The sequence below is a fragment of the Theropithecus gelada genome, chromosome 3, assembly GCF_003255815.1.
Source record: "Theropithecus gelada isolate Dixy chromosome 3, Tgel_1.0, whole genome shotgun sequence".
NCBI lineage: Eukaryota > Metazoa > Chordata > Mammalia > Primates > Cercopithecidae > Theropithecus > Theropithecus gelada.
The window spans coordinates 12092378-12115085 of record NC_037670.1 but is presented as its reverse complement, the minus strand read 5'-3'; the positions used below and the strand labels follow the sequence as shown (position 1 = coordinate 12115085).

Below are 22708 nucleotides of genomic sequence, written 5' to 3'. Positions count from 1 at the left end.
CGGAGATTGCAGTGAGCCAAGATAGTGCTACTGCACTCAGCCTGGGCAACAAAACAAGACTCTATCTCAAAAAAAAAAAAAAAAAAAACCGAAAAGCAAAATCCACTAGTCTAGTCCTACATGCTCACCCACGGCTAGCCAGTTTCCACCCTCTACAGCAGAGGTCCCCAACCTCTGGGCCAGGGGCTGGTACTGGTCAATGCCCTGTTAGGAACCAGGCTACATAGCAGGAGGTGAGTGGCAGGTGAATGAAATTTCATCTGTAGTTACAGCCACTCCCCATCGCTTGCATTACCACCTGAGCTCCGCCTCCTGTCAGATCAGCGGCGGCATTAGATTCTCATAGGAGCTTGAACCCTGTTCTAAACTGTTCATGTGAGGGATGTAGGTTGCACGCTCCCTATGAGAATCGAATGCCTGATGATCTGTCATGTCTCCCATCACCCCAGATGGACCGTCTAGTTGCAGGAAAACAAGCTCAGGGGTCCCACTGATTCTACATGATGGTGAATTGTGGAATTATTTCATTATATATGTTACAACGTAATAATAACAGAAATAAAGCACACAATAAATGTAATGCACTTGAATCATCCTGAAAGCATCCCACCCTGGTCTGTGAAAAAATTGTCTTCCATGAAACCGGTCCCTGGTGCCAAAAACGTTGAGGACCACTGCTGCTCAGAATCTATCAGTCACTCTTCTTCCCCTCACCCCCTTGCCCTAGAAGCACACCCTGCAAACCCGCCGTGAATTGACACTCTGCTTCTATCCCTCTTCCCCTCGTGTCTGTTTCTGGAGGAAGAGGATAAAGGACCAGCTGCCCCAAGTCCTAGCGGGCAGCTCGAAGAAGTGAAACTTACACGTTGGTCTCCTGTTTCCTTGCCAAGCCTTTACCATGGTAACAACCCCTGGTCCCGTTCAGCCACCACCGCCCCACCCAGCACACCTCCAACCCTAGTCAGACAAGGTTGTTGACACAAGAGAGCCCTCAGGGGCACGGAGAGAGTCTGGACACGTGGGGGAGTCAGCCATGTATCATCGGAGGTGCCTGGGCACATGGCGGGGATGAGGGAAAGACCAAGAGTCCTCTGTTGGACCAAAGTCCTAGACAGACAAAACCTAGACAATCACGTGGCTGGCTGCATGCCCTGTGGCTGCTGGGCTAGGCCCAGGAGGAGGGAGGGGCGCTGTTTCCTGGAGGTGGCCCGGGGCACCAGGTGGACAGCCCCGGGGTAAAAACATCCACATTTTGATGGAGGTTATCTTTGATAACTCCACAGTGACCTGGTTCTCCAAAGGAAAAGCAGGCAACGTGAGCTGGTTTTTTTCTCCAAGCTGAACACTAGGGGTCCTGGGCTTTTTGGGTCACCCGGTATGGCAGACGGTCAACCTGGCAGGACATCCGGGAGAGACAGACACAGGCAGAGGGCAGAAGGGTCAAGCGAGGTCCTCAGGCCAAGGCTATTGGGGTTTGCTTAATTGTTCCTGAACCCTCTTACACACGTACACACACAGAGCAGCACGCACACACACACACACACATGCCTCAGCAAGTCCCGGAGAGGGAGGTGTCGAGGGAAGGGGGCCCCACTGGCTGTTCAGACGGACTCCCAGAGCCAGCGAGTGGGTGGGGCTGGAGTATGAGTTCATCTATTTCCTGCCCACATCTGGTATAAAAGGAGGCAGCGGCCCACGGAGGAGTACAGCTGTGTCTGGCTGCAGGGCCAAGAGCGCTGTCAAGAAGAGCCACACGCCCCCCTCCAGCAACTGAATTCCTGCAGCTCAGCAGCCGCCGCCAGGGCAGGTCGAACCGCCAATCGCAAAGCACCTCTGAGAACTTCAGGTAGGAGAAAAGCAAACTCCCTCCAACCTCTTACTTCGGGCTTAGAAGTAAGGCAGAGAACTTGCCTCCCCAGAGTCCCCTCCCTCCATCATCCCCTGCTATTCCTCTATTTTCTTTTTCTCAGACCTGCAGCCTTGAGTCGACCCTATCCTGGGGTGACTGCAGGAGAGCAGGGAGGATGGTCAGGCCCCATCAACAACCCCATCACCCAGAAACAAGAACCTTGACTCTCTCGGTCCCTCTGCATCAAGACACTTACCCATTTCCCACCTCATACCTGCTAACTTGAATGAAACAATCACTGGGAAAGCATTATAAGAGAATTAAGGCCAGGCATTGTGGCTCATGCCTGTAATCCCAGGACTTTGTGAGGCTGAGGCAGGCAGATAACTTGAGCACAGGAGTTTGAGACCAGCCTGGGCAACATGGCAAAACCCTGTTCTCCCAAAAAAAAATACAAAAATTAGCTGGGCGTGCTGGTGTGCCTGTATTCCCAGCTACTTGGGAGGCTGAGGTGGGAGGATTGCTTGAGCCAGGGAGGCAGAGGCTGCAGTGAGCCAAGATTGAGCCATTGCACCCAGCCTGGATGACGGAGCAAGACTCTGTCTCAAAAAATGAATGAAAGGAAGGTTCGCATCCCATCCTCGTCGTTTCGTGAGGTTTGGCCGGGTGCGGTGGCTCAAGCCTGTAATCCTAGCACTTTGGGAGGCCGAGACGGGCGGATCACAAGGTCAGGAGATCGAGACCATCCTGGCTAACATGGTGAAACCCCGTCTCTACTAAAAAGTACAAAAAACTAGCCGGGCGAGGTGGCGAGCGCCTGTAGTCCCAGCTACTCGGGAGGCTGAGCCAGGAGAATGGCGTAAACCCGGGAGGCGGAGCTTGCAGTGAGCAGAGATCCGGCCACTGCACTCCAGCCTGGGTGACAGAGCGAGACTCCGTCTCCAAAAAAAAAGAAAGGAAGGAAGGAAGGAAGAAAGAGAGAAAGAGAGAGAAAGAGAAAGAGGAAGGAAAGAAAGAGAGAGAGAGAAGGAAGGAAGGAAGGAAGGAAGGAAGGAAGGAAGGAAGGAAGGAAAAGAAAGCAAATATAAAGGCTCATGCAAATCAAAGATGTGATAATTGATAATTGAGCCTGGGCTAAATCCCCCCTGTGCTGCAAAGGCAGCAGGACACAGAGGGAAGGCAGATGGACTGGATTCCAAGATTCCCGTAGGGCAAGATGGCCAAAGACTCCCTGCCACTGCCCGGGGATAAGTCAGTCTGAGTGAGATGGAGTGGGACGGGCTAAGAATCTGAATGTGTCATGGTCTGTTCCTGCACCTTGCCCTAGTGTTTACCCACCACCTGCTTGCAGGAAACAAGAAGAGCAGGGCCCACAGCTGGCCAGCTCCCCTCCCCTCCCGCCTGTCTTCCAGAAAGATTCTTTCACCAGCCCTCTTTCCATTGCTCTAGGATGCAGATGTCTCCAGCCCTCGCCTGCCTAGTACTGGGCCTGGCCTTCGTCTTTGGTGAAGGGTCCACCGTGCACCATCCCCCATCCTACGTGGCCCACCTGGCCTCAGACTTCGGGGTTAGGGTGTTTCAGCAGGTGGCGCAGGCCTCCAAAGACCGCAACGTGGTTTTCTCACCCTATGGGGTGGCCTCGGTGTTGGCCATGCTCCAGCTGACAACGGGAGGAGAAACCCGGCAGCAGATCCAAGCGGCCATGGGATTCAAGATTGATGGTGAGCCACGGGACACTGGGGGAGGTGGCAGGCATGCAAAATAGACCAACCAGAAGCCAAGGAAAGGCTGGCTCTGGCTTAGCCGAGCCAAGCCCCATACAGCTGTGCTGCAGGGGCCACCCCATCTTCTTCCCACTACACCCCAAGTCACTGGACCCTTGAATCGCCAAGGGTGTCTGGCCAGTGGATTTACCGCTCATTCACCACCGCATGATCTTAACCTCATTAAGCCTCAGTTTGCCCATCTATAAAATGAGGATCATAAAAATACCAACCACAGAGGGCTGTCCTAAAGAATTCATGGGCCGGGCACGGTGGCTCACGCCTGTAATCTCAGCATTTTGAGAGGCTGAGGCGGGCGGATCAGGAGGTCAGGAGATTGAGATCATCCTGGCTAACATGGTAAAACCCCGTGTCTACTAAAAATACAAAAAAATTAGCCAGGCATGGTGGCAAGCGCCTGTAGTCCCAGCTACTCAGCAGGCTGAGGCAGGAGAATGGCGTGAACTTGGGAGGTGGAGCTTGCAGTGAGCCGAGACCGTGCCACTGCACCCCAGCCTGGGCAACAGAGCGAGACTCTGTCTCAAAAAAAAAAAAAAAAAGGCCGGGCGCGGTGGCTCAAGCCTGTAATCCCAGCACTTTGGGAGGCCGAGACGGGCGGATCACGAGGTCAGGAGATCGAGACCATCCTGGCTAACACGGTGAAACCCCGTCTCTATTAAGAAATACAAAAAACTAGCCGGGCGAGGTGGCGGGCGCCTGTAGTCCCAGCTACTCGGGAGGCTGAGGCCGGAGAATGGCGTAAACCCGGGAGGCGGAGCTTGCAGTGAGCTGAGATCCGGCCACTGCACTCCAGCCTGGGTGACAGAGCGAGACTCCGTCTCAAAAAAAAAAAAAAAAAAAAAAAAAAAATTCATGGAATTGCACTTGTGAAATGCTTAGCACAGCCATCACTATAAGAAAAAAAAATCTAAGGGGCCGGGCGCGGTGGCTCAAGCCTGTAATCCCAGCACTTTGGGAGGCCGAGGCGGGCGGATCACGAGGTCAGGAGATCGAGACCATCCTGGCTAACATGGTGAAACCCCGTCTCTACTAAAAATACAAAAAACTAGCCGGGCGTGGTGGCGGGCGCCTGTAGTCCCAGCTACTCGGAGGCTGAGGCAGGAGAATGGCCTGAACCTGGGAGGCGGAGCTTGCAGTGAGCCGAGATCGCGCCACCGCACTCCAGCCTGGGTGACACAGCGCGAGACTCCGTCTCAAAAAAAAAAAAAGAAAAAAAATCTAAGGCCAGTCATAGTGCCTCGTATCTGTAATCTCAGCACTTTGGGAGGTTGAGGTAGGAGGATCACTTGAGGCTAGGAGTTCGAGGCCAGCCTGGGCAATACGGTGAAAGCACGTATCTACTAAAAATATAAAAATTAGTCCGATGTGATGGTGTACACCTGTAATACCAGTTACTCAGGAAGTTGAGGCACAAGAATCGCTTGAACTCGGGAGGTGGAGGTTGCAGTGAGCTGATATCGCACCCCTGCACTCCAGCCTGGGCGACAGAGTAAGACTCTGTCTCAAAAAAAAAAAAAAAAAAAATTAAGAAAAGAAAAAAACTAAGGTCAGGCAACGTGGCTTATGACTGTAATCTCAGCATTTTGGAAGGTTGAGGCAGGAGGATCACTTGAGGCCAGAAGTTTGAGACCAGACTGAGCAACAGCGAGACCCCTGCCTCTACAAAAAAATTAAAAATTAGCCAGATGTGGTGGCACATGCCTGTAGTCCCAGCTACTTAGGAGGCTGAGGTGGGAGGATGGCTTGAGCCCAGGAACTGGAGGCTGCAGTGAGCTATGATTGCACCACTGCACTTCAGCCTGGACAACAAAGGGAGGCCCTGTCTGGGGAAAAAAAAAAAAAAAAAGGAAGAAAGAAAATATTTAGGGTTCATCCAGGAGGTGGAGGTTGCAGTGAGCTGAGATCACGTCATTGCACTCCAGCCTGGGAGACAAGAGCAAAACTCTATCTCAAAAAAAAAACAGGAAGAAAATATTTAGGGTTCATAACTTAAGAACAGAGAAAAATATTCTAGCCCAAAGAGAGGGTTGGTATCTGAGACGTTTGAAGAAAGGAAGAGATACAGAAAAGAGATTTTGTCCTGGAATGAAATCTCCCTCCAGAGAGCCCTGGGAAAGCACGGTAGCCCCCATTCATCAGGGTGGAGCCTCTTGTGGGGGAAGTGGGCTCGGCTGGGAACCCTCGATTCAGCACGAGCCTGACATGTCTTCTCCTCTCTGCCCCTGCACAGACAAGGGCATGGCTCCCGCCCTCCGGCATCTGTACAAGGAGCTCTTGGGGCCGTGGAACAAGGATGAGATCAGCACCACAGACGCGATCTTCGTCCAGCGGGATCTGAAGCTGGTCCAGGGCTTCATGCCCCACTTCTTCAGGCTGTTCCGGAGTACGGTCAAGCAGGTGGACTTTTCAGAGGCAGAGAGAGCCAGATTCATCATCAACGACTGGGTGAAGACACACACAAAAGGTGAGCAGGCAGGGAAAGGAAGCCTGTTCCCCGGGCCTCAAGAGAAAGGGAATTTGGAAACAAATCCATATATCCCAGTTGGGTGCAGTAGTTCACACCTGTAATCCCAGCCCAACACTTTGGGAGGTCTAGGTGAGAGGATGGCTTGAGGTCTGGAGTTTGAGACTAGCCTGGCCAACATAACAAGACCCCATCTCTACAAAAAATTTAAAAACCAGCCGGGCATGGTGGTGCACACCTGTAGTCCCAGCCACTTGGGAGGCTGAGGTGGGAGGATCACTTGAGTCCAGGAGTTCAAGGCTGCATTGAGCTATGTTTGCAACACTGCACTCCAGCCTGGGCCACAGAACAAAACCTCATCTCTAAAAAAACAAACAAAAACCAAATCCACATATCCTAAACAACGCTTCTTTTCAGCATTCTATTCTCTATGGACAGAGGGCTGGATGCTTTAAGAACCAAATCTTAGGCTGGGCACGGTGGCTCACACCTCTAATCCTAGCATTTTGGGAGGCCGGGGCGGGCAGATTGCCTGAGCACAGGAGTTCGAGACCAGCCTGGCCAACATAGTGAAACCCTGTCTCTATCAAAAATACAAAAAATTAGCCAGGTGTGTTGGCGCCTGCCTATAATCCCAGCTGCTCAGGAGGATGAGGCTCAAGAATCACTTGAACCCGGGAGGCGGAGGCTGCAGTGAGCTGAGATCGTGCCACTGCACTCCAGCCTGGGTGACAGAGCAAGACTTTGTCTCCAAAAAAAAAAAAAAGGAACTAGACAGGTTCATTTAAACCCCTGACTGTAGCCCTTTGACATACATCCAGTTGAGGACTGTGAACTCTGGGAAACATCTAAAAGGCTTGAAAATTTTGTCTAGGCCGGGCGCAGTGGCTCACGCCTGTAATCCCAGCACTTTGGGTGGCCGAGGTGGGTGGATCATAAGGTCATGAGATTGAGACCATCCTGGCTAACACGGTGAAACCCCATCTCTACTAAAAAATACAAAAAATTAGCTGGGTGTGGTGGTGGGCGCCTGTAGTTGCAGCTACTCGGGAGGCTGAGGCAGGGGAATGGCATGAACCCGGGAGGCAGAGCTTGCAGTGAGCCGAGATCGCGCCATTGCATTCCAGCCTGGGTGAGAGTGCAAGACTCTGTCTCAAAAAAAAAAAAAAAAAAAAATTTGTCTAACTTCAGCCGGACGTGGTGGCTCACACCTGTAATCCCAGCACTTTGGGAGGCCGAGGCAGGTGGATCATGAAGTCAGGAGTTTGAGACCAGCCTGACCAACATGATGAAACCCCATCTCTACTAAAAATACAAAAATTAGCCAGGCATGGTGGCGGGTGCACGTAATCCCAGTTATTCAGTAGGCTGAGGCAGGAGAATCACTTGAACCCAGGAGACGGAGGTTGCGGTGAGTCAAGATCGCGCCACTGCACTCCAGCCTGGCGACACAGCGAGACTCCATCTCAAAACAATAACAACAAAAAAAGCTGTCTAACTTCCTGATCTTCCTGATCGTTGGTTTTCCCACAGGGATGATCAGTGACTTGCTTGGGAAAGGAGCTGTGGACCAGCTGACACGGCTGGTGCTGGTGAATGCCCTCTACTTCAACGGCCACTGGAAGACTCCCTTCCCCGACTCCAGCACCCACCGCCGCCTCTTCCACAAATCAGATGGCAGCGCTGTCTCTGTGCCCATGATGGCTCAGACCAACAAGTTCAACTATAGTAAGTCCAAGAGCCCCTTCCCCACAGCCCACAGCAACTGCATCTCATTCCTGGGGTATCCCAAGGAATGCCCAAATTGTCGCCCTCCGACAGGGAATGCTCCCCTTTAAGGGAGGAGAGACCCTAGAATATACTCCAGCTTTGACAAAGATTCTCCAAGCAGGAGACATCAGGATAATGGGAACAGAAGACAGGAGGTTTACCCCATGAAGGATGAAGCTGAAATCCAGAAATTCCCTCAGGGCCACATTTGTCCACCTGACTCCAGGGTCTCCTCTTCATGTATTGCTGGTGTGACTACCTGGGGATGAGAAATCCTGCTGGGGGAGTTGAGGTTAAGGGGATGAGGACTCCAGGTGCGGTGGCTCACGCCTGTAATCCCAGCACTTTGGGAGGCCAAAGCGGGTGGATCACCTTAGGTCAGGAGTTTGAGACCAACCTGGCCAACACGGTGAAACCCCGTCTCTACTAAAAATGCAAAAATTAGCCAGGCGTGGTGGCACGTGCCTGTAATCCTAGCTACTCGGGAGGCTGAGGCAGGAGAATCACTTGAGCTTGGGAGGTGGGAGTTGCAGCGAGCCGAACAAAATTGAGCCACTTCACCCCAGCCTGGGCGAAAGAGTGAAACTCAGCCTCAAAAAAATTAAATAAAATAAAAAAAGGATGAGGACTGGGATGAATTGGTGGTTGGGTGTGAGGAAAATGGAAGTGAAGGAAGGCCAAAAGAGACAGAGAAGGCCTGGCGCGGTGGCTCACGCCTATAATCCCAGCACTTTGGGAGGCTGAGAAGGGGGATTGCTTGAGGCCAGAAGTTGAAGACCAGCCTGGGCAACATAGCAAGACCCTGCCTCTACAAAAAAATTTTTTTAATTAGCCAGGCTTGGTGACATGTATCTGTAATCTACTCAAGAAGCTGAGGTGAGGCCAGGCGCGTTGTCTCACGCCTGCATTCCCAGCACTTTGGGAGGTCCAGGCGGGTGGATGACCTGAAGTCAGGAGTTCAAGACCAGCCTGGCCAACATGGTGAAACCCCATCTCTACAAAAATACAAAAATTAGCTGGGCATGATGGCAGGTGCCTGTAATCCCAGCTACTCGGGAGGCTGAGGTGGGAGAATCGATTGAACCGGGGAGGGGGAGGTTGCAGTGAGCCGAGATTGCGCCATTGCACTCCAGCCTGGGTGACAGAGTGAGACTCCTCAAAACAAACAAACAAACAAACAAAAAACAGAAGCTGAGGTGGGAGAAACATTTGAACCAGGATTCGGAGGCTGCAGTGAGCTATGATTGCACCACTGCACCACACTCCAGTCTGTGTGACAGAGTGAGACCCTGTTTCTTACAGACACACACAGAGAGAGAGAGAGAGAGAGAGAGAGAGAAACTAGAAGATACTGAATTGGCAGAAGAGAAGGGAAATAGAAATTAAAATACTGAATGAATAGGGGAGCAGTGAACAGGGGATCTCCAAAAGCCAAGAGGGAGAGAGAGCCTGGCTTCCAGAAAAAGCGGAGAAGCCAGGAGAACTAGGTGAAAATCCAGTGCTGGGTTGCCGTCAGTGAGAGCTGGAGCCCTTTCCAACGAGCCATCTTGGTGTCTTCACAGCCGAGTTCACCACGCCCGATGGCCATTACTACGACATCCTGGAACTGCCCTACCACGGAAACACCCTCAGCATGTTCATTGCTGCCCCTTATGAAAAGCAGGTGCCTCTCTCTGCCCTCACCAACATTCTGAGTGCCCAGCTCATCAGCCACTGGAAAGGCAACATGACCAGGCTGCCCCGCCTCCTGGTTCTGCCCAAGTAAGTCACAACCGCTCTCTCTCCCACCCACCCACCCACCCCTCTCTCCAGGCTCCCCAAAGTCGCCGCCCCCCAGGTTGAATTTCCCCGATCTGTGACGTTTGCAGGGCAGGGACATGCATGTGTGGGAGGCTGATGGGAAACTGTAGCCTGGGTTTGATTAGGAGCCTTGCAATCATCCCTCCCCCTGTTTCTGCTGGAGGGCAGGGGACAGCTCTTCCCGACCACACCTCCACATTGACTATCCCCCCAGAATACTCAGCAAAAGCCCCCAAAAGGAGAGCCAGAGAAATGAGGGAGGTAGGGGCCCAATCAGTCCACATCTACTTAAGGTCGCCCCACCAGCACTCCCATCCCCCACCCTTTCAAGTCAACATCCAGACAAAAGAAATCACTTCCAAGGACAGAGCAGCTCAAAGCGCAGCTTCTAGCTGGGGTTCCAAGAAAGCAGATTTTTCGAAATCCTTCTGCAGAAGGAAGCAAAGAGAGTTTTCGAAATCCTTCTGCAGAAGAAGGCTGGGGCTGGGGAACTCCAGAATTATAGGGAAGCCTCCCACCACGCTCATCCCAAATTTCCAGATGCTACAAGGCCAGGCTTGGGGAAAGAAGAGAATGTAGTTGGTTAGCCAGTGCATGCTCTCACTTGCATCCTCTCTCTCTCTTCCTCTTTCCCCACCCACCCGTCGGCTCATAAAAATCGAGGTAATTAGTCGTGCCCTAGTGAGAAGCAGAGAGTGCTCAAAGGCCCCCTGCTTGGGTCCTCTTCAGCGTTAGCTCTCAGAAACACAATCTGCAGAACAGATTTTTGTTCCAACATCCTTGCAGGAGAATTTGCCCTTAGCTTCCCCCGCCCCAGCCAGGCTGAATAAAATTATGCTGAAACTACTGTCTTATTTGAGGAAAGTAATTAGTCATAGGTGGGAGGGGGTGGGGAGATTGCAGAAGAATGTTCATGAATATTAGGATTTCCAGCAATAAGGAGGACTTTGTAAACAGCTTTAGAAAAAGAACGAGGCCGGCTGGGCGCTGTGGCTCATGCCTGTAATCTCAGCATTTGGGGAGGCCAAGACGGGTGGATCACTTGAGGCCAGGGTTCAAGCCAGCCTGGCCAACATGGTGAAACCCTGTCTCTACTAAAAATACAAAAATTAGCCGGCCATGGTGGCAAGCGCCTATGAGCCCAGCTACTCGGGAGGCTGAGACACGAGAATTGCTTGAACCCGGGAGGCGGAGGCTGCAATGAGCTGAGATCACACCACTGCACTCCAGCCTGGGAGACAGAGCAAGACTCTATTTAAAAAAAAAAAAAAAAAAGAAAGAAAGAAAAGAAAAGAAAAGAAGGCCGGGCCCTGTGGCTCACGCCTGTAATCCCAGCACTTTGGGAGGCCTAGGCAGGTGGATCACGAGGTCAGGAGATTGAGACCATCCTGGTGAACATGGTGAAACCCTGTCTCTACTAAAAATACAAAAAAAATTAGCCGGGCGTGGTGGCGGGCTCCTGTAGTCCCAGCTTCTCAGGAGGCTGAGGCAGGAGAATGGCGTGAACCCGGGAGGCAGCGGAGCTTGCAGTGACCACTCCAGCCTGGGTGACAGAATGAGACTCCGTCTCAAAAAAAAAAAAAGAAAAAGAAAAGAAAAAAAGAAGGAAAGGAAAGGAAAGGAAAGGAAAGGAAAGGAAAGGAAAGGAAAGGAAAGGAAAGGAAAGGAAAGGAAAGGAAAGGAAAGGAAAGGAAACGAAAGGAAAGGAAAGGAAGAGGAAGAGGAAGGGAGGGAGGGAGGGAAGGGAAGGAAAGAAGGGAGAGGACCAGGCCTCCCTCTCCAACCTTCACCTCCATTCCTATTCTGGCCACTTGATTTGGGGGACACCTGGTAGGGGACGGGGAAAGGTGCAGGCTGCCAGCCAAAGGGGACCCCAGCTTGAGCAGCCTCTTACTGCTATCCACAGGTTCTCCCTGGAGACTGAAGTTGACCTCAGGAAGCCCCTAGAGAACCTGGGAATGACCGACATGTTCAGACAATTTCAGGCGGACTTCACGAGTCTTTCAAGTAAGAGGACCTTCCTTTGCTTTTTCTTACCCCAGTGGAGTGCGGGGGCCCCTAAGAGGAAAAAGGAACCTCTCCTTGAGAGTGGCAGCTGATCTAATCCTGTATCCACATCTGTTTCAGACCAAGAGCCTCTCCACGTTGCGCAAGCGCTGCAGAAAGTGAAGATCGAGGTGAACGAGAGTGGCACGGTGGCCTCCTCATCCACAGGTGAGTCTGGCTCAGGTGAGGCTCCATGGGCCTGTCACCTCCATCACCCTTCAGGATAACTGGTCCCCAGACCCAGGAAGGACCCCGCATCCCTCTCCACACAGATCTCTCTGCACAGAGCGGCTCTGTCTGTGCTCAGCCATCACCCGTTCCCCACCTGTTTCTCAGCCTGGAAAACGGGCTTGGGACCATGGAACCCTGTTTCCTCACCTGATGGCTCCTAAGTTCCCTGACTGTGAAAAGGCCTCCTAAAGGAAAACCCAAGTTGTTCCCACAGTGGGAAGTAAACTTAAGAAATGTGCTTATCAGGCTGGGCGTGGTGGCTCACACCTGTAATCCCAGCGCTTTGGGGAACCAAGGAGGGTGGATCACTTGAGGTCAGGAATTCGAGACCAGCCTGGCCAACATGGCAAAACCCTGTCTCTACTAAAAATACAAAAATTAGCCAGGCCTGGTGGCGTGTGCCTGTGGTCCCAGCTACTCGGGAGGCGGAGGCAGGAGAATCACTTGAATCCAGGAGGCAGAGGTTGCAGTGAGCCGATATCACACTGCTGCACTCCAGACTGGGCAATAGAACGCAACTCTGAAGTAAGAGAGAGAGAGAGAGAGAGAGAGAGAGAGAGAGAGAGAGAGAGAGAGAGAAAAGAAAAGAAAGAGCTTATCAATAAGCCCTTAAAGGATTTAGATAAATGTGTGTAAGGGAAGAGCTGATCCATTGCTACCAAGCTCCTGGAGGAAACCAGGTCTCAGAGGATGTCCCTAAACTTTTAAGGTTCATATTCAGGAAAACAACTTCCAGCTGGGCTCAGTGGCTCACACCTGTAATCCCAGCACTTTGGGAGGCTGAGGCAGGAGGATCACTTAAGTCCAGGCATTTGAGACCAGCCTGGGCAGCATAAGGAGACCCTGTCTCTATAAAAATTAGAAAAAAAATTAGCCAGGCATGGTGGCATGCACCTGTAGCCCCAGCTACTTGGAAGACTGAGGTGGGAGGATCACTTGAGCCCAGGAGTTCGAGGCTGCCGTGAGCCATGAAGGCACCACTGCACTCCAGCCTGGGCAACAGAGGGAGACCCTGTCTCTTAAGAAAAAGGGTGGGGGGTGGCAGTGCCAGCATCCCTCTGTTCTAAGGCATTGTCCCTTCTCTTGCAGCTGTCATAGTCTCAGCCCGGATGGCCCCTGAGGAGATCATCATGGACAGACCCTTCCTCTTTGTGGTCCGGCACAACCCCACAGGTGAGCCTGGAACCCATCATGTTCCACATCCTCCCACCCATCCTTTCTCTCAGGAACTAGTCCCGACAGATGCAGACATCTCTCTACCCCTGAGAGGGCTCTGGGCAAAGAATCCATAACCCTACCCTGCTTCCTGTCCCAAGAGGAGGCCACCTTCTATCACCCACAGACAGTGCCGGGCCACCATCCCTGCTCTGTCACTCAGGCAGCTGAGACTCCAGACAGCTCACTCATCTGCCCAGATCTCAGTCCTTCCACCCACATCCAGCCCGATGAGCTGTCCCACTCCTTCCGCTTCTCAACTCCCACGGTTCTTCCATCCTCAGGAACAGTCCTTTTCATGGGCCAAGTGATGGAACCTTGACCCTGGGGAAAGACACCTTCATCTGGGACAAAACTGGAGATGCGTCGGGAAAGAAGAAACTCCGAAGAAAAGAATTTTAGTGTTAATGACTCTTTCTAGAGGAAGAGAAGACATTTGCCTTTTGTTAAAAGATGGTAACCCAGATCTGTCTCCAAGACCTCGGCCTCTCCTTGGAGGACATTTAGGTCAAAATCCCTAGTCTCCACCTGGAACCCTGGGAGAGAAGTTTGAAGCACAACTCCCTTAAGGTCTCCAAACCAGACGGTGACGACTGTGGGACCATCTGGGGCACCTGCTTCCGCCTGTCTCTCTGCCCACTCGGGTCTGCAGACCTGGTTCCCACTGAGGCCTTTTGCAGGACGGAACTACGGGGCTTACAGGAGCTTTTGTGTGCCTAGCAGAAACTATTTCTGTTTCAGTCACATTGCCATAACTCTTGTACTGTCTGCCACCGTGGAGGAGGCTGGTGACAGGCCAAAGGCCAATGGAAGAAGCACCCTTTCATCTCAGAGTCCATTCTGGCACTGGCCACCCCTCCCCAGTACAGGGGTACTGCACATGGCAGAGTGAATGTCCCCCATCACGTGGCCCAACCCTCCTGGCCTGGCTGTCTCCCTCCCCAGAAACAGTGTGCATGGGTTATGTTGGAGTGTAGGTGACTTGTTTACTCATTGAAGCAGATTTCTGCTTCCTTTTATTTTTATAGGAATAGAGGAAGAAAGGTCAGATGTGTGCCCAGCTCTTCACCCCCCCAATCTCTTGGTGGGGAGGGGTGTACCTAAATATTTATCATATCCTTGCCCTTGTGTGCTTGTTAGAGAGAAAGAGAACTATTAAGGAAAATAATATTATGTAAACTTGCTCCTAGTGTTTCTTTCTGGTCTGTGTCACCGTATCTCAGGAAGTCCGGCCACTTGACTGGCACACACCCCTCGGGACATCCAGCGTGATGGAGCCCACACTGCCACCTTGTGGCCACCCGAGCCCCTCGCGCCCCTCTTGTCCTCGTCTTTCTCCCCTTGATGGAAATTGACCATTCAATTTCAGCCTCCTTCAGGGGACCAAAGGACGGAGTGGGGGAGAGAGACTCAGACGAGGACAGAGTGGTTTCCAATGTGTTCAGTAGATTTAGGAGCAGAAATGCAAGGGGCTGCATGACCTACCAGGACAGAACTTTCCCCAATTACAGGGTGACTCACAGCCGCATCGGTGACTCACTTCAATGTGTCATTTCCGGCTGCTGTGTGTGAGCAGTGGACACGTGAGGGGGGGTGGGTGAGAGAGACAGGCAGCTCGGATTCAACTACCTTAGATAATATTTCTGAAAACCTACCAGCCAGAGGGTAGGGCACAAAGACGGATGTAATGCACTTTGGGAGGCCAAGGCGGGAGGATCACTTGAGCCCAGGAGTTCAAGACCAGCCTGGGCAACATACCAAGAGCCCTGTCTCTTTAAAAATATATATTTCTAATATCTTTAAATATATATTTCTAATATCTTTAAATATATATGTATATATTTTAAAGACCAATTTACGGGAGAATTGCACATAGATGTGAAATGAATGCAATCTAATAGAAGCCTAATCAGCCCACCATGTTCTCCAATGAAAAATCCTCTTTATTTGGGGTTTTTCTTTCTTTCTTTCTTTTTTGATTTTGCACTGGACAGTGATGTCAGCCACATACAGGATCCACAGGGGCGGTGTCAGATGCTATTGAATTGTGTTGAATTGTATGCTTTTTCACTTTTGATATATAAACATGTAAAAATGTTTCAAAAAATAATAAAATAAATAAATATAAAAAATATTTCGGGACAGTCACTGCCCTCACCTTCTCCATTTCACACCATACAAGAAATTAGAAGCCTAGGCCAGGTGCTGTGGTTCACGCCTGTAATCCCAGCACTTTGGGAAGCCGAGGTGGGTGGATCACCTGAGGTCAGGAGTTTGAGACCAACCTGGACAACATGGTGAAACCCCGTCTCTACTAAAAATACAAAAATTAGCTGGGCGTGGTGGCATGTGCCTGTAATCCCAGCTACTCAGGAGGCTGAGGCAAGAGAATCACTTGAAGCCAGGAGGCAGAGGTTGCAGTGAGCTGAGATTGCGCCCCTGAACTCCAGGCTGGGTGACACAGCAAGACTCCCTCTCAAAAAACAAACAATAACAACAACAACAAACCCAGAAATCAAAATCCTGTTGGTCCATAGAGCTTATGGGTGGAAGGGAACTTCCTACATCCAGGTTGACCCAACATGGGGGTGTCCATGAAATGGTCACCTCAGCTCTACCACAAGCCCCAAGGATACGTTGATTCTCTGCCCCTGGGAATCATCTTCAAAAAGGAAAAAAATGCTCCCCTGCCATAAACTTTCCACTTATCCAGATGGGCCTGCTCATAAGTCACCGTCCCTGTGGGTTCCCAACTCTGTTCATGCCACTTCCTTCCAGCACCAAATACTTCCCACTCCCCATTCTTCAAACCCAGCTCAAGTTCCAGTTCCTCCACCTAGCACTTCCCATGGATCCAGCCAATATCATTACTATCAGGCCCGGAGCAGTGGCCCACACCTGTAAGCCCAGGACTTCGGGAGGCTGGGGCAGGAGGATTGCTTGAGGCCAGGAGTTTCAGACCAGCCTGGACAACAAAGTGAGACCCTTCCTCTAAGAAAAGAAAGAAAGAGAAAGATAAAGAGAAAGAGAGAGAAGAAAGAAAGAAAGAAAAAGAAAGAAAGGAAGGAAGGAAGGGAAAGAAAGGAAGGAAGGAAGGAAGGAAGGAAGGAAGGAAAGAAAGAAAGAAAGAAAGAAAGAAAGAAAGAAAGAAAGAAAGAAAAAGAAGGAAGGGAGGGAGGGAGGGAGGGGGGGGGGGAGGGAGGGAGGGAGGGAGGGAGGGAGGGAAGGAAGGGGATGAAAACATCATCACTCCCAACTTGACACTGAGTTTTCTCCTCCCTGGTCTGTAACAGTGCTTGGATTGTCGAGTGTTCTTTAGCTTTGCCTGTGTGTGTCTTACCCTCCCCAAACCCATCAAGGTATCAGGTTTCTTGAAAACAAGGCTCTCTTGTTATATATACTCTAGCATCTTCCTGAAAATGGCTTCCTGAAAAGTCTTTTATTATCTTCCTGCAGCATCTTGAAGGCTCTTGGCAGAGGTACACTTCCCTCCATTAGTTTCTGTTCAAATATTCAAAAATAATTTTTTAAACTGAAAAAAGACCAATAACCATCTGTCGAACTTGTACACTGTCTAACTCCAGAATCCTGAAGATAGGATTCAGAGATGTGGCCCTCTGAACACCCAGATCATTTCTATTGCTTTTTAAACTTTTTTTTTTTTTTTTGTAGAGACGGGGTTTCACCATGTTTTGAACTTCTGGGCTCAAACAATCCTCCTGCCTCGGCCTCCCAAATTGCTGGGATTACAGGTGTAAGCCACCATGCCCAGCTTGGCCCAGGTATATCTTTCAACCTCCTTATACCCTGTAAATATGACTAATTCCAGGCCCTAGGCTAGTGGCTGAAAAGTTACCCGTCTGTAACAGATTTGCTTGGAAAGCTAAACAGCCTCTTTTTGCACAAAATGCTTCAAAAAGCGGAACAAATTAGCCCCAACTCTGCAGTATACAGTTCAAACACTGCCCGCCCATGCTGAGATGGCTCTAGAGGAAAAAGAGTTCTTCAAAAAGCCCCCTCACCACAGAGGAGGCTTGTTCCAGGAAATACCCCATGTAACAGACTGTCAGCTATTGTGAGGATAAAAATGATGTAGACTCACAGCACGAGACCTGCCCAGCCCTGTTTGACTTTGCCTGGCCCTGTTCCTTGCCTGTTCTAAGTTTGTCTTCCCTTCTCTATTTTTTTTTTTTTTCTTTTAAGACAGGGTCTTGCTTTGTTGCTGAGGCAAAAGCGCAGTGGCACAATCTCAGCTTATTACTGCCTCCATCTCCTGGGCCCAAGCCATCCTTGCACCTCAGCCTCCCGAGTAGCTGGGACCACAGGTGTGCACCGCCAACCCCTGCTAATCTTTGCATTTTTTGTAGAGATGGTGTCTCACTGTGTTGCCTGGGCTGCTCTCAAATTCCTAGGCTCAAGCAATCCACCTGTCTCGGCTTCCCAAAGAGCTGTGATTACAAAGTGCTGGGCCACCATGCCTGGCCTGCTATTCTTTAGGGATGAGAAATTAACAAGATCTGCCTCCAGCCTCCGTTATTGTAGATTTCTTGTAAACCTTAAACAGTGGAATTATTTATCTGCTCATGTGTGGGCAAAGAGTATGAATGTTGTAAATCCCTTGATGGTAAAAATATTCTATCAAAGGAAATTTGTCAAGGAGACACCATCTGTTTTTGAAATCATTTTTTTAGGTGGTTTCTCAAGTAAGGTTTGTTGAAATAATAGTAGCAAGTGGCCAGGCACGGTGGCTCAGGTCTGTAATCCCAGCACTTTAGGAGGCCAAGGTAGGTGGATCGCCTGAGGACAGAAGAGAAAGAAAGAAAGAAAGAGAGAAAAGAAGGGCTCAGACACGGTCGAGTATAAAGGTGCTGGCTGTGTGGTGGCTCATGCCTGTAATTCCAGCACTTTGGAAGCCCAAGGCAAGTGAATCACTTGAGTCCAGGAGTTCGAGACCAGCCTGGGCAACATGGCGAAACCTTGTCTCCACAAAAAAATACAAAAATGAGCCTGGCGTGGTGGTGGGAGCCAGTAGTCCCAGCTACTCTGGAGGCTGAGATGGGAGGATCGTCTGAGCCAGGGAGGTCGAGGTTGCAGTGAGCCAAGATCATGCCACTACACTCCAGTCTGGGGTGACAGAGCAAGACCCTGGCTCAAAAAAAAAAAAAAAAGAAAGAAAGGTGCTGCCCTCATGTGCAGCAGCAGCTTCTGCATTGCCACCAGCCGCATGGCCAGCCCGAACACTCGCTTGCTGAACGGGGTCTTTGATCCACTCGCCACCAGAGGTCGCTTTCGCTCCAGTGGAAAGCTCTTCACTGAAGCAAAGCAGCTGTGGCTTCCACCAAAATCTTGCCAAGTTGGAACTCCATTCAAATTAATGAGTATTTATTTAAAAGCTGACCTTTAGACCGGGTACTGGGAAGCACTAAAAAGAAAGTGCCAGCTATTCTTCTTCTTTTTTTTTTTTTTTTGAGACGGAGTCTTGCTCTGTCGCCCAGGCTGGAGTGCAGTGGCGACATCTCGGCTCACTGCAAGCTCTGCCTCCCGGGTTCAGGCCATTCTCCCGCCTCAGCCTCCCAAGTAGCTGGGACTACAGGCGCCCGCCATGACACCCGGCTAATTTTTTTTTTTTTTGTATGTTTAGTAGAGACGGGGTTTCACCATGTTAGCCAGATAGGTCTCTATCTCCTCACCTCGTGATCCACCCACCTCGGCCTCCCAAAGTGCTGGGATTACAGGCGTGAGCCACCGCGCCCGGCCAGCTATTCTTCTTAATAGCAGATATCTAAGGACAAAGGACATCAAAAAGCTGGGCAAAAAAGCTATGCTGGCCAGGTGCACTGGCTCATGCCTGTAATCCCAACATTTTGAGAGGCCAAGGTGGGAGGACCACTTGAGGCCAGGAGTTTGAGATCAGCCTGGACAACATGGCGAAACATTGTCTCAACTAAAAATCAAAAAACTTCGCCAGGCATGGTGGTGCATGCTTGTGATCCCAGTTACTCCGGAGGCTGAGGCCAGAGGATCAGTTGAGCCCTCGGAAGTCAAGGCTGCAGTAAGCTGTGATTGCATTACTATATTCCAGCCAGGGCAACAGAGCGAGACTCTGTCTTGAAAAGAAACGGAAGAAAAGCTATGCAAGTCACTGCAAAAATAATTGAAAGGAACACTGTATAAATGATCACTATAGTCTGGACTATAATGTAGACTCATTAGAGGAGGGGCTATTTGAAACCCGAAAGGATAAATCAGATGGGTTTGCGTCTATAGGGAGGGAATGGCAGGGCATTCCAGAAAACAGCATGAACAAAATCCCGAAGGAAAACGTATAGCAAGGCAGATACAAGGGACACTTGAGAATGAAGTCTCAGATCTCCAGCTGGTTTCAGCCTGTCCCCTCGTCCCTCCTCTGATAACCCAGCCATTCCTCTCTAGGCCCTCTCCTAATCTAGTCCAGCAAGTCTTCCCTAGGGCCCTTGAATAAGCCACAATTTCGTGTCACCCGCCTCATGTCCCAGGCTTACAGCTCACAAGGCTAGAAAAAGGCAGTGACATCAACCACAGTGGGAAACCAAGAGGGGATAATTTCAGGGGAAGGAAGTGGCAGCACGTTTTTGGTAAGTGAAGTTTGAGATGACAATGGAATACTTACTTTATTTCATTTTATTTTTTAAAAATGGAAACTGGCTGGGTGCAGTGGCTCACACCTGTAATCCCAGCACTTTGGGAGGCCGAGCAGGTGGATCACCTGAGGTCTAGAGTTTGAGACTGGCCTGGCCAACGTGGTGAAACCCCATCTTTACTAAAAATACAAAAATTAGCCTGGCATGGTGGCGGGCACCTGTAAACCCAGCTACTCGGGAGGCTGAGGCAGGAGAATTGCTTGAACTCTGGAGGCGGAGGCTGCAGTGAGCCAAGATCATGCCATTGCACTCCAGCCTGGGCTCCAAAAAAAAAAAAAAAGGAGGAGGAGGCGAAGGGAAGGAAGGAAGAAAAGAAAAGAAAAGGAAAAGCAAAGAAAAGAAAGGAAGGAAATTGGGCAATTCAGGAAATCGCCAGGGCGGCCAGAGAACCAAACTGGAGGGAGGTCTCACACTATCGCACTAGGAACAATGCCCCACATCATACCTGTGCCCCTACCTGTCCTGTGGACACAAGACACTGCCATTAGCGCCACTCTACTGCCACCCTAGGAACTTGATCCTCTGTCCTTCTGCCAGGGTCTTAACTACCCTCCATCTCCTAATGCCCACCCCAGTCTCTCCTGGAGCAAAGTCTGGCAGGTGCACAGATGGGCAGAGTCCAGCTGACATGCCCATACTATGCCCAGAAACAATGCTGCGAAAGTGAATATCTGGAAATTGCAAATGCTACTCTGGGAGGTTGGTCTATCTCCTCCCTAGATTCGTAAGACAGGGGATTCCCACACTCCAAGAAGCAGGGTTAGAACCTGAGTGCTGAAAGAATGACAAACATCAACCACAGAGAGTGTTCCAGCCGGGTGTGGTGTATGGGATTACGCCTGTAATCCCAGCACTTTGGGAGGCCAAGGCAGGAGGATCACTTGAGCCCAGGAGTTTGAGACCAGCCTCGGAAACATAGCGAGACCTGGTGTCTACAAACAATTTTTTTTTTTAGACAGAGTCTCACTCTATTGCCCAGGCTGGAGTGCAGTGTCGAGATCTCAGATCGCTGCAACCTCTGCCTCCCGGGTTCAAGCAATTCTCCTGCCTCAGCCTCCCAAATAGCTGGGATTACAGGTGTGCACCACCACACCCGGCTAATTTTTGTATTTTTAGTAGAGACGGGGTTTCACCATGTTGGCCAGGCTGGTCTTGAACTCCTGACCTCAAGTGATCCACCCAGCTCAGCCTCCCAAAATGCTGGGATTATAGGTGTGAGCCACCGCACCCAGCCCTACAAACAAATATTTAAAAATAGCTAGGTATAGGCCGGGCGCGGTGGCTCACGCCTGTAATCCCTGCACTTTGGGAGGCCGAGGCGGGCGGATCACGAGGTCAGGAGATCGAGACCATCCTGGCTAACAAGGTGAAACCCCGTCTCTACTAAAATACAAAAAAAAAAAATTAGCCGGGCGCGGTGGCGGGCCCCTGTAGTCCCAGCTACTCGGGAGGCTGAGGCAGGAGAATGGCGCGAACCCGGGAGGCGGAGCTTGCAGTGAGCCGAGATGGTGCCACTGCACTCCAGCCTGGGGGACAGAGTGAAGACTCCGCCTCAAAAAAAAAAAAAAAAAAAAAATAGCTAGGTATGGTGGTGCGTGCCTACAGTCTCAGCTACTTGGAAGGCTGGGGCAGGAGGATCACTTGAGCCCATGATTTTGAGGCTGCAGTGATCATGATCACAGCACTGCACTCCAGCCTGGGGAACAGAGCGAGACCCTGACTCAAAAAAATGGGAAAAAAAATGGTGGGGAGGAACATGGATCATAGACTCACAAATATGAGAGGCTTCAGAAGCCATCTGGCTACCCTCTCAACCACCACAGGAATCACCTCTACAACCACATGAGTAAAGGCATGGGGAGGTGTCAGTGTGGTTTATAAGATGACAGTACAAACACCATTCCTAATGATGAAGATAAATCTCACCTTTTCAACCAGGTGCGGTGGCTCAGGCCCGTAATCCCAGCACTTTGGGAGGCCGAGGTGGGTGGATCACTTGAGGTCAGGAGTTCAAACCCAGCCTGGCCAACATGGTGAAACCCCATCTCTACTAAAAATACAAAAATTAGCCAGGTGTGGTGGCGTGCGCCTGTAATCCCAGCTACTGGAGAGGCAGAGGCAGGAGAACTGCTTGTACCCAGGAGGCAGAGTTGCAGCCGGCTGAGATCGCGCCATTGCACTCCAGCCTGGGCCACAAAGCGAGACTCCATCTCAAAAACAGAAGAAGGGGCCGGGCGCGGTGGCTCAAGCCTGTAATCCCAGCACTTTGGGAGGCCGAGACGGGCGGATCACGAGGTCAGGAGATCGAGACCATCCTGGCTAACCCGGTGAAACCCCGTCTCTACTAAAAAATACAAAAAACTAGCCGGGCGAGGTGGCGGGCGCCTGTAGTCCCAGCTACTCGGGAGGCTGAGGCAGGAGAATGGCGTAAACCCGGGAGGCGGAGCTTGCAGTGAGCTGAGATCCCGTCACTGCACTCCAGCCTGGGCGACAGAGCGAGACTCCGTCTCAAAAAAAAAAAAAAAACAGAAGAAGGAGAAGAATAAGAATAAGAATAAGGGCCGGGCGCGGTGGCTCAAGCCTGTAATCCCAGCACTTTGGGAGGCCGAGACGGGCGGATCACGAGGTCAGGAGATCGAGACCATCCTGGCTAACACGGTGAAACCCCGTCTCTACTAAAAAATACAAAAAACTAGCCGGGCGAGGTGGCGGGCGCCTGTAGTCCCAGCTACTCGGGAGGCTGAGGCAGGAGAATGGTCTAAACCCGGGAGGCGGAGCTTGCAGTGAGCTGAGATCCGGCCACTGCACCCCAGCCTGGGCGACAGAGCAAGACTCTGTCTCAAAAAAAAAAAAAAAAAAAAAAAAAAAA

At 50.9% G+C, this 22708-nt stretch overlaps 1 protein-coding gene across 3 annotated transcripts; it reads left to right on the top strand.

The window, feature by feature from the left end:
- Nucleotides 1-1696: 1696 nt before the first annotated feature.
- Nucleotides 1697-15291, top strand: SERPINE1 (serpin family E member 1). 3 transcript variants are annotated; one of them, XM_025378120.1, is made up of 10 exons: nucleotides 1712-1846; nucleotides 3299-3389; nucleotides 3435-3570; nucleotides 5864-6097; nucleotides 7631-7825; nucleotides 9430-9628; nucleotides 11574-11674; nucleotides 11795-11881; nucleotides 13034-13117; nucleotides 13444-15285. In XM_025378120.1, the coding sequence occupies exons 2-10, from the start codon at nucleotides 3300-3302 to the stop codon at nucleotides 13479-13481; spliced, it is 1164 nt and encodes a 387-aa protein (XP_025233905.1). In that variant the 5' UTR covers nucleotides 1712-1846; nucleotide 3299; the 3' UTR covers nucleotides 13482-15285. The 3 variants fall into 3 exon arrangements, with proteins under 3 accessions (XP_025233904.1, XP_025233906.1, XP_025233905.1); XM_025378119.1 differs by having other exon boundaries at nucleotides 1697-1846; nucleotides 3299-3570; nucleotides 13444-15291; XM_025378121.1 differs by lacking the exon at nucleotides 3299-3389 and having other exon boundaries at nucleotides 1706-1807; nucleotides 3444-3570.
- Nucleotides 15292-22708: the final 7417 nt, after the last annotated feature.

Coding starts and splice junctions, on each gene's coding strand:
- SERPINE1 (XM_025378119.1), top strand. CDS start 3,300: ATGCAGATGTCTCCAGCCCTCGCCTGCCTAGTACTGGGCCTGGCCTTC. Junction 9,629..11,573: donor CGCCTCCTGGTTCTGCCCAA/GTAAGTCACAAC, acceptor TGCTATCCACAG/GTTCTCCCTGGAGACTGAAG. Junction 13,118..13,443: donor GGTCCGGCACAACCCCACAG/GTGAGCCTGGAA, acceptor TTCCATCCTCAG/GAACAGTCCTTTTCATGGGC.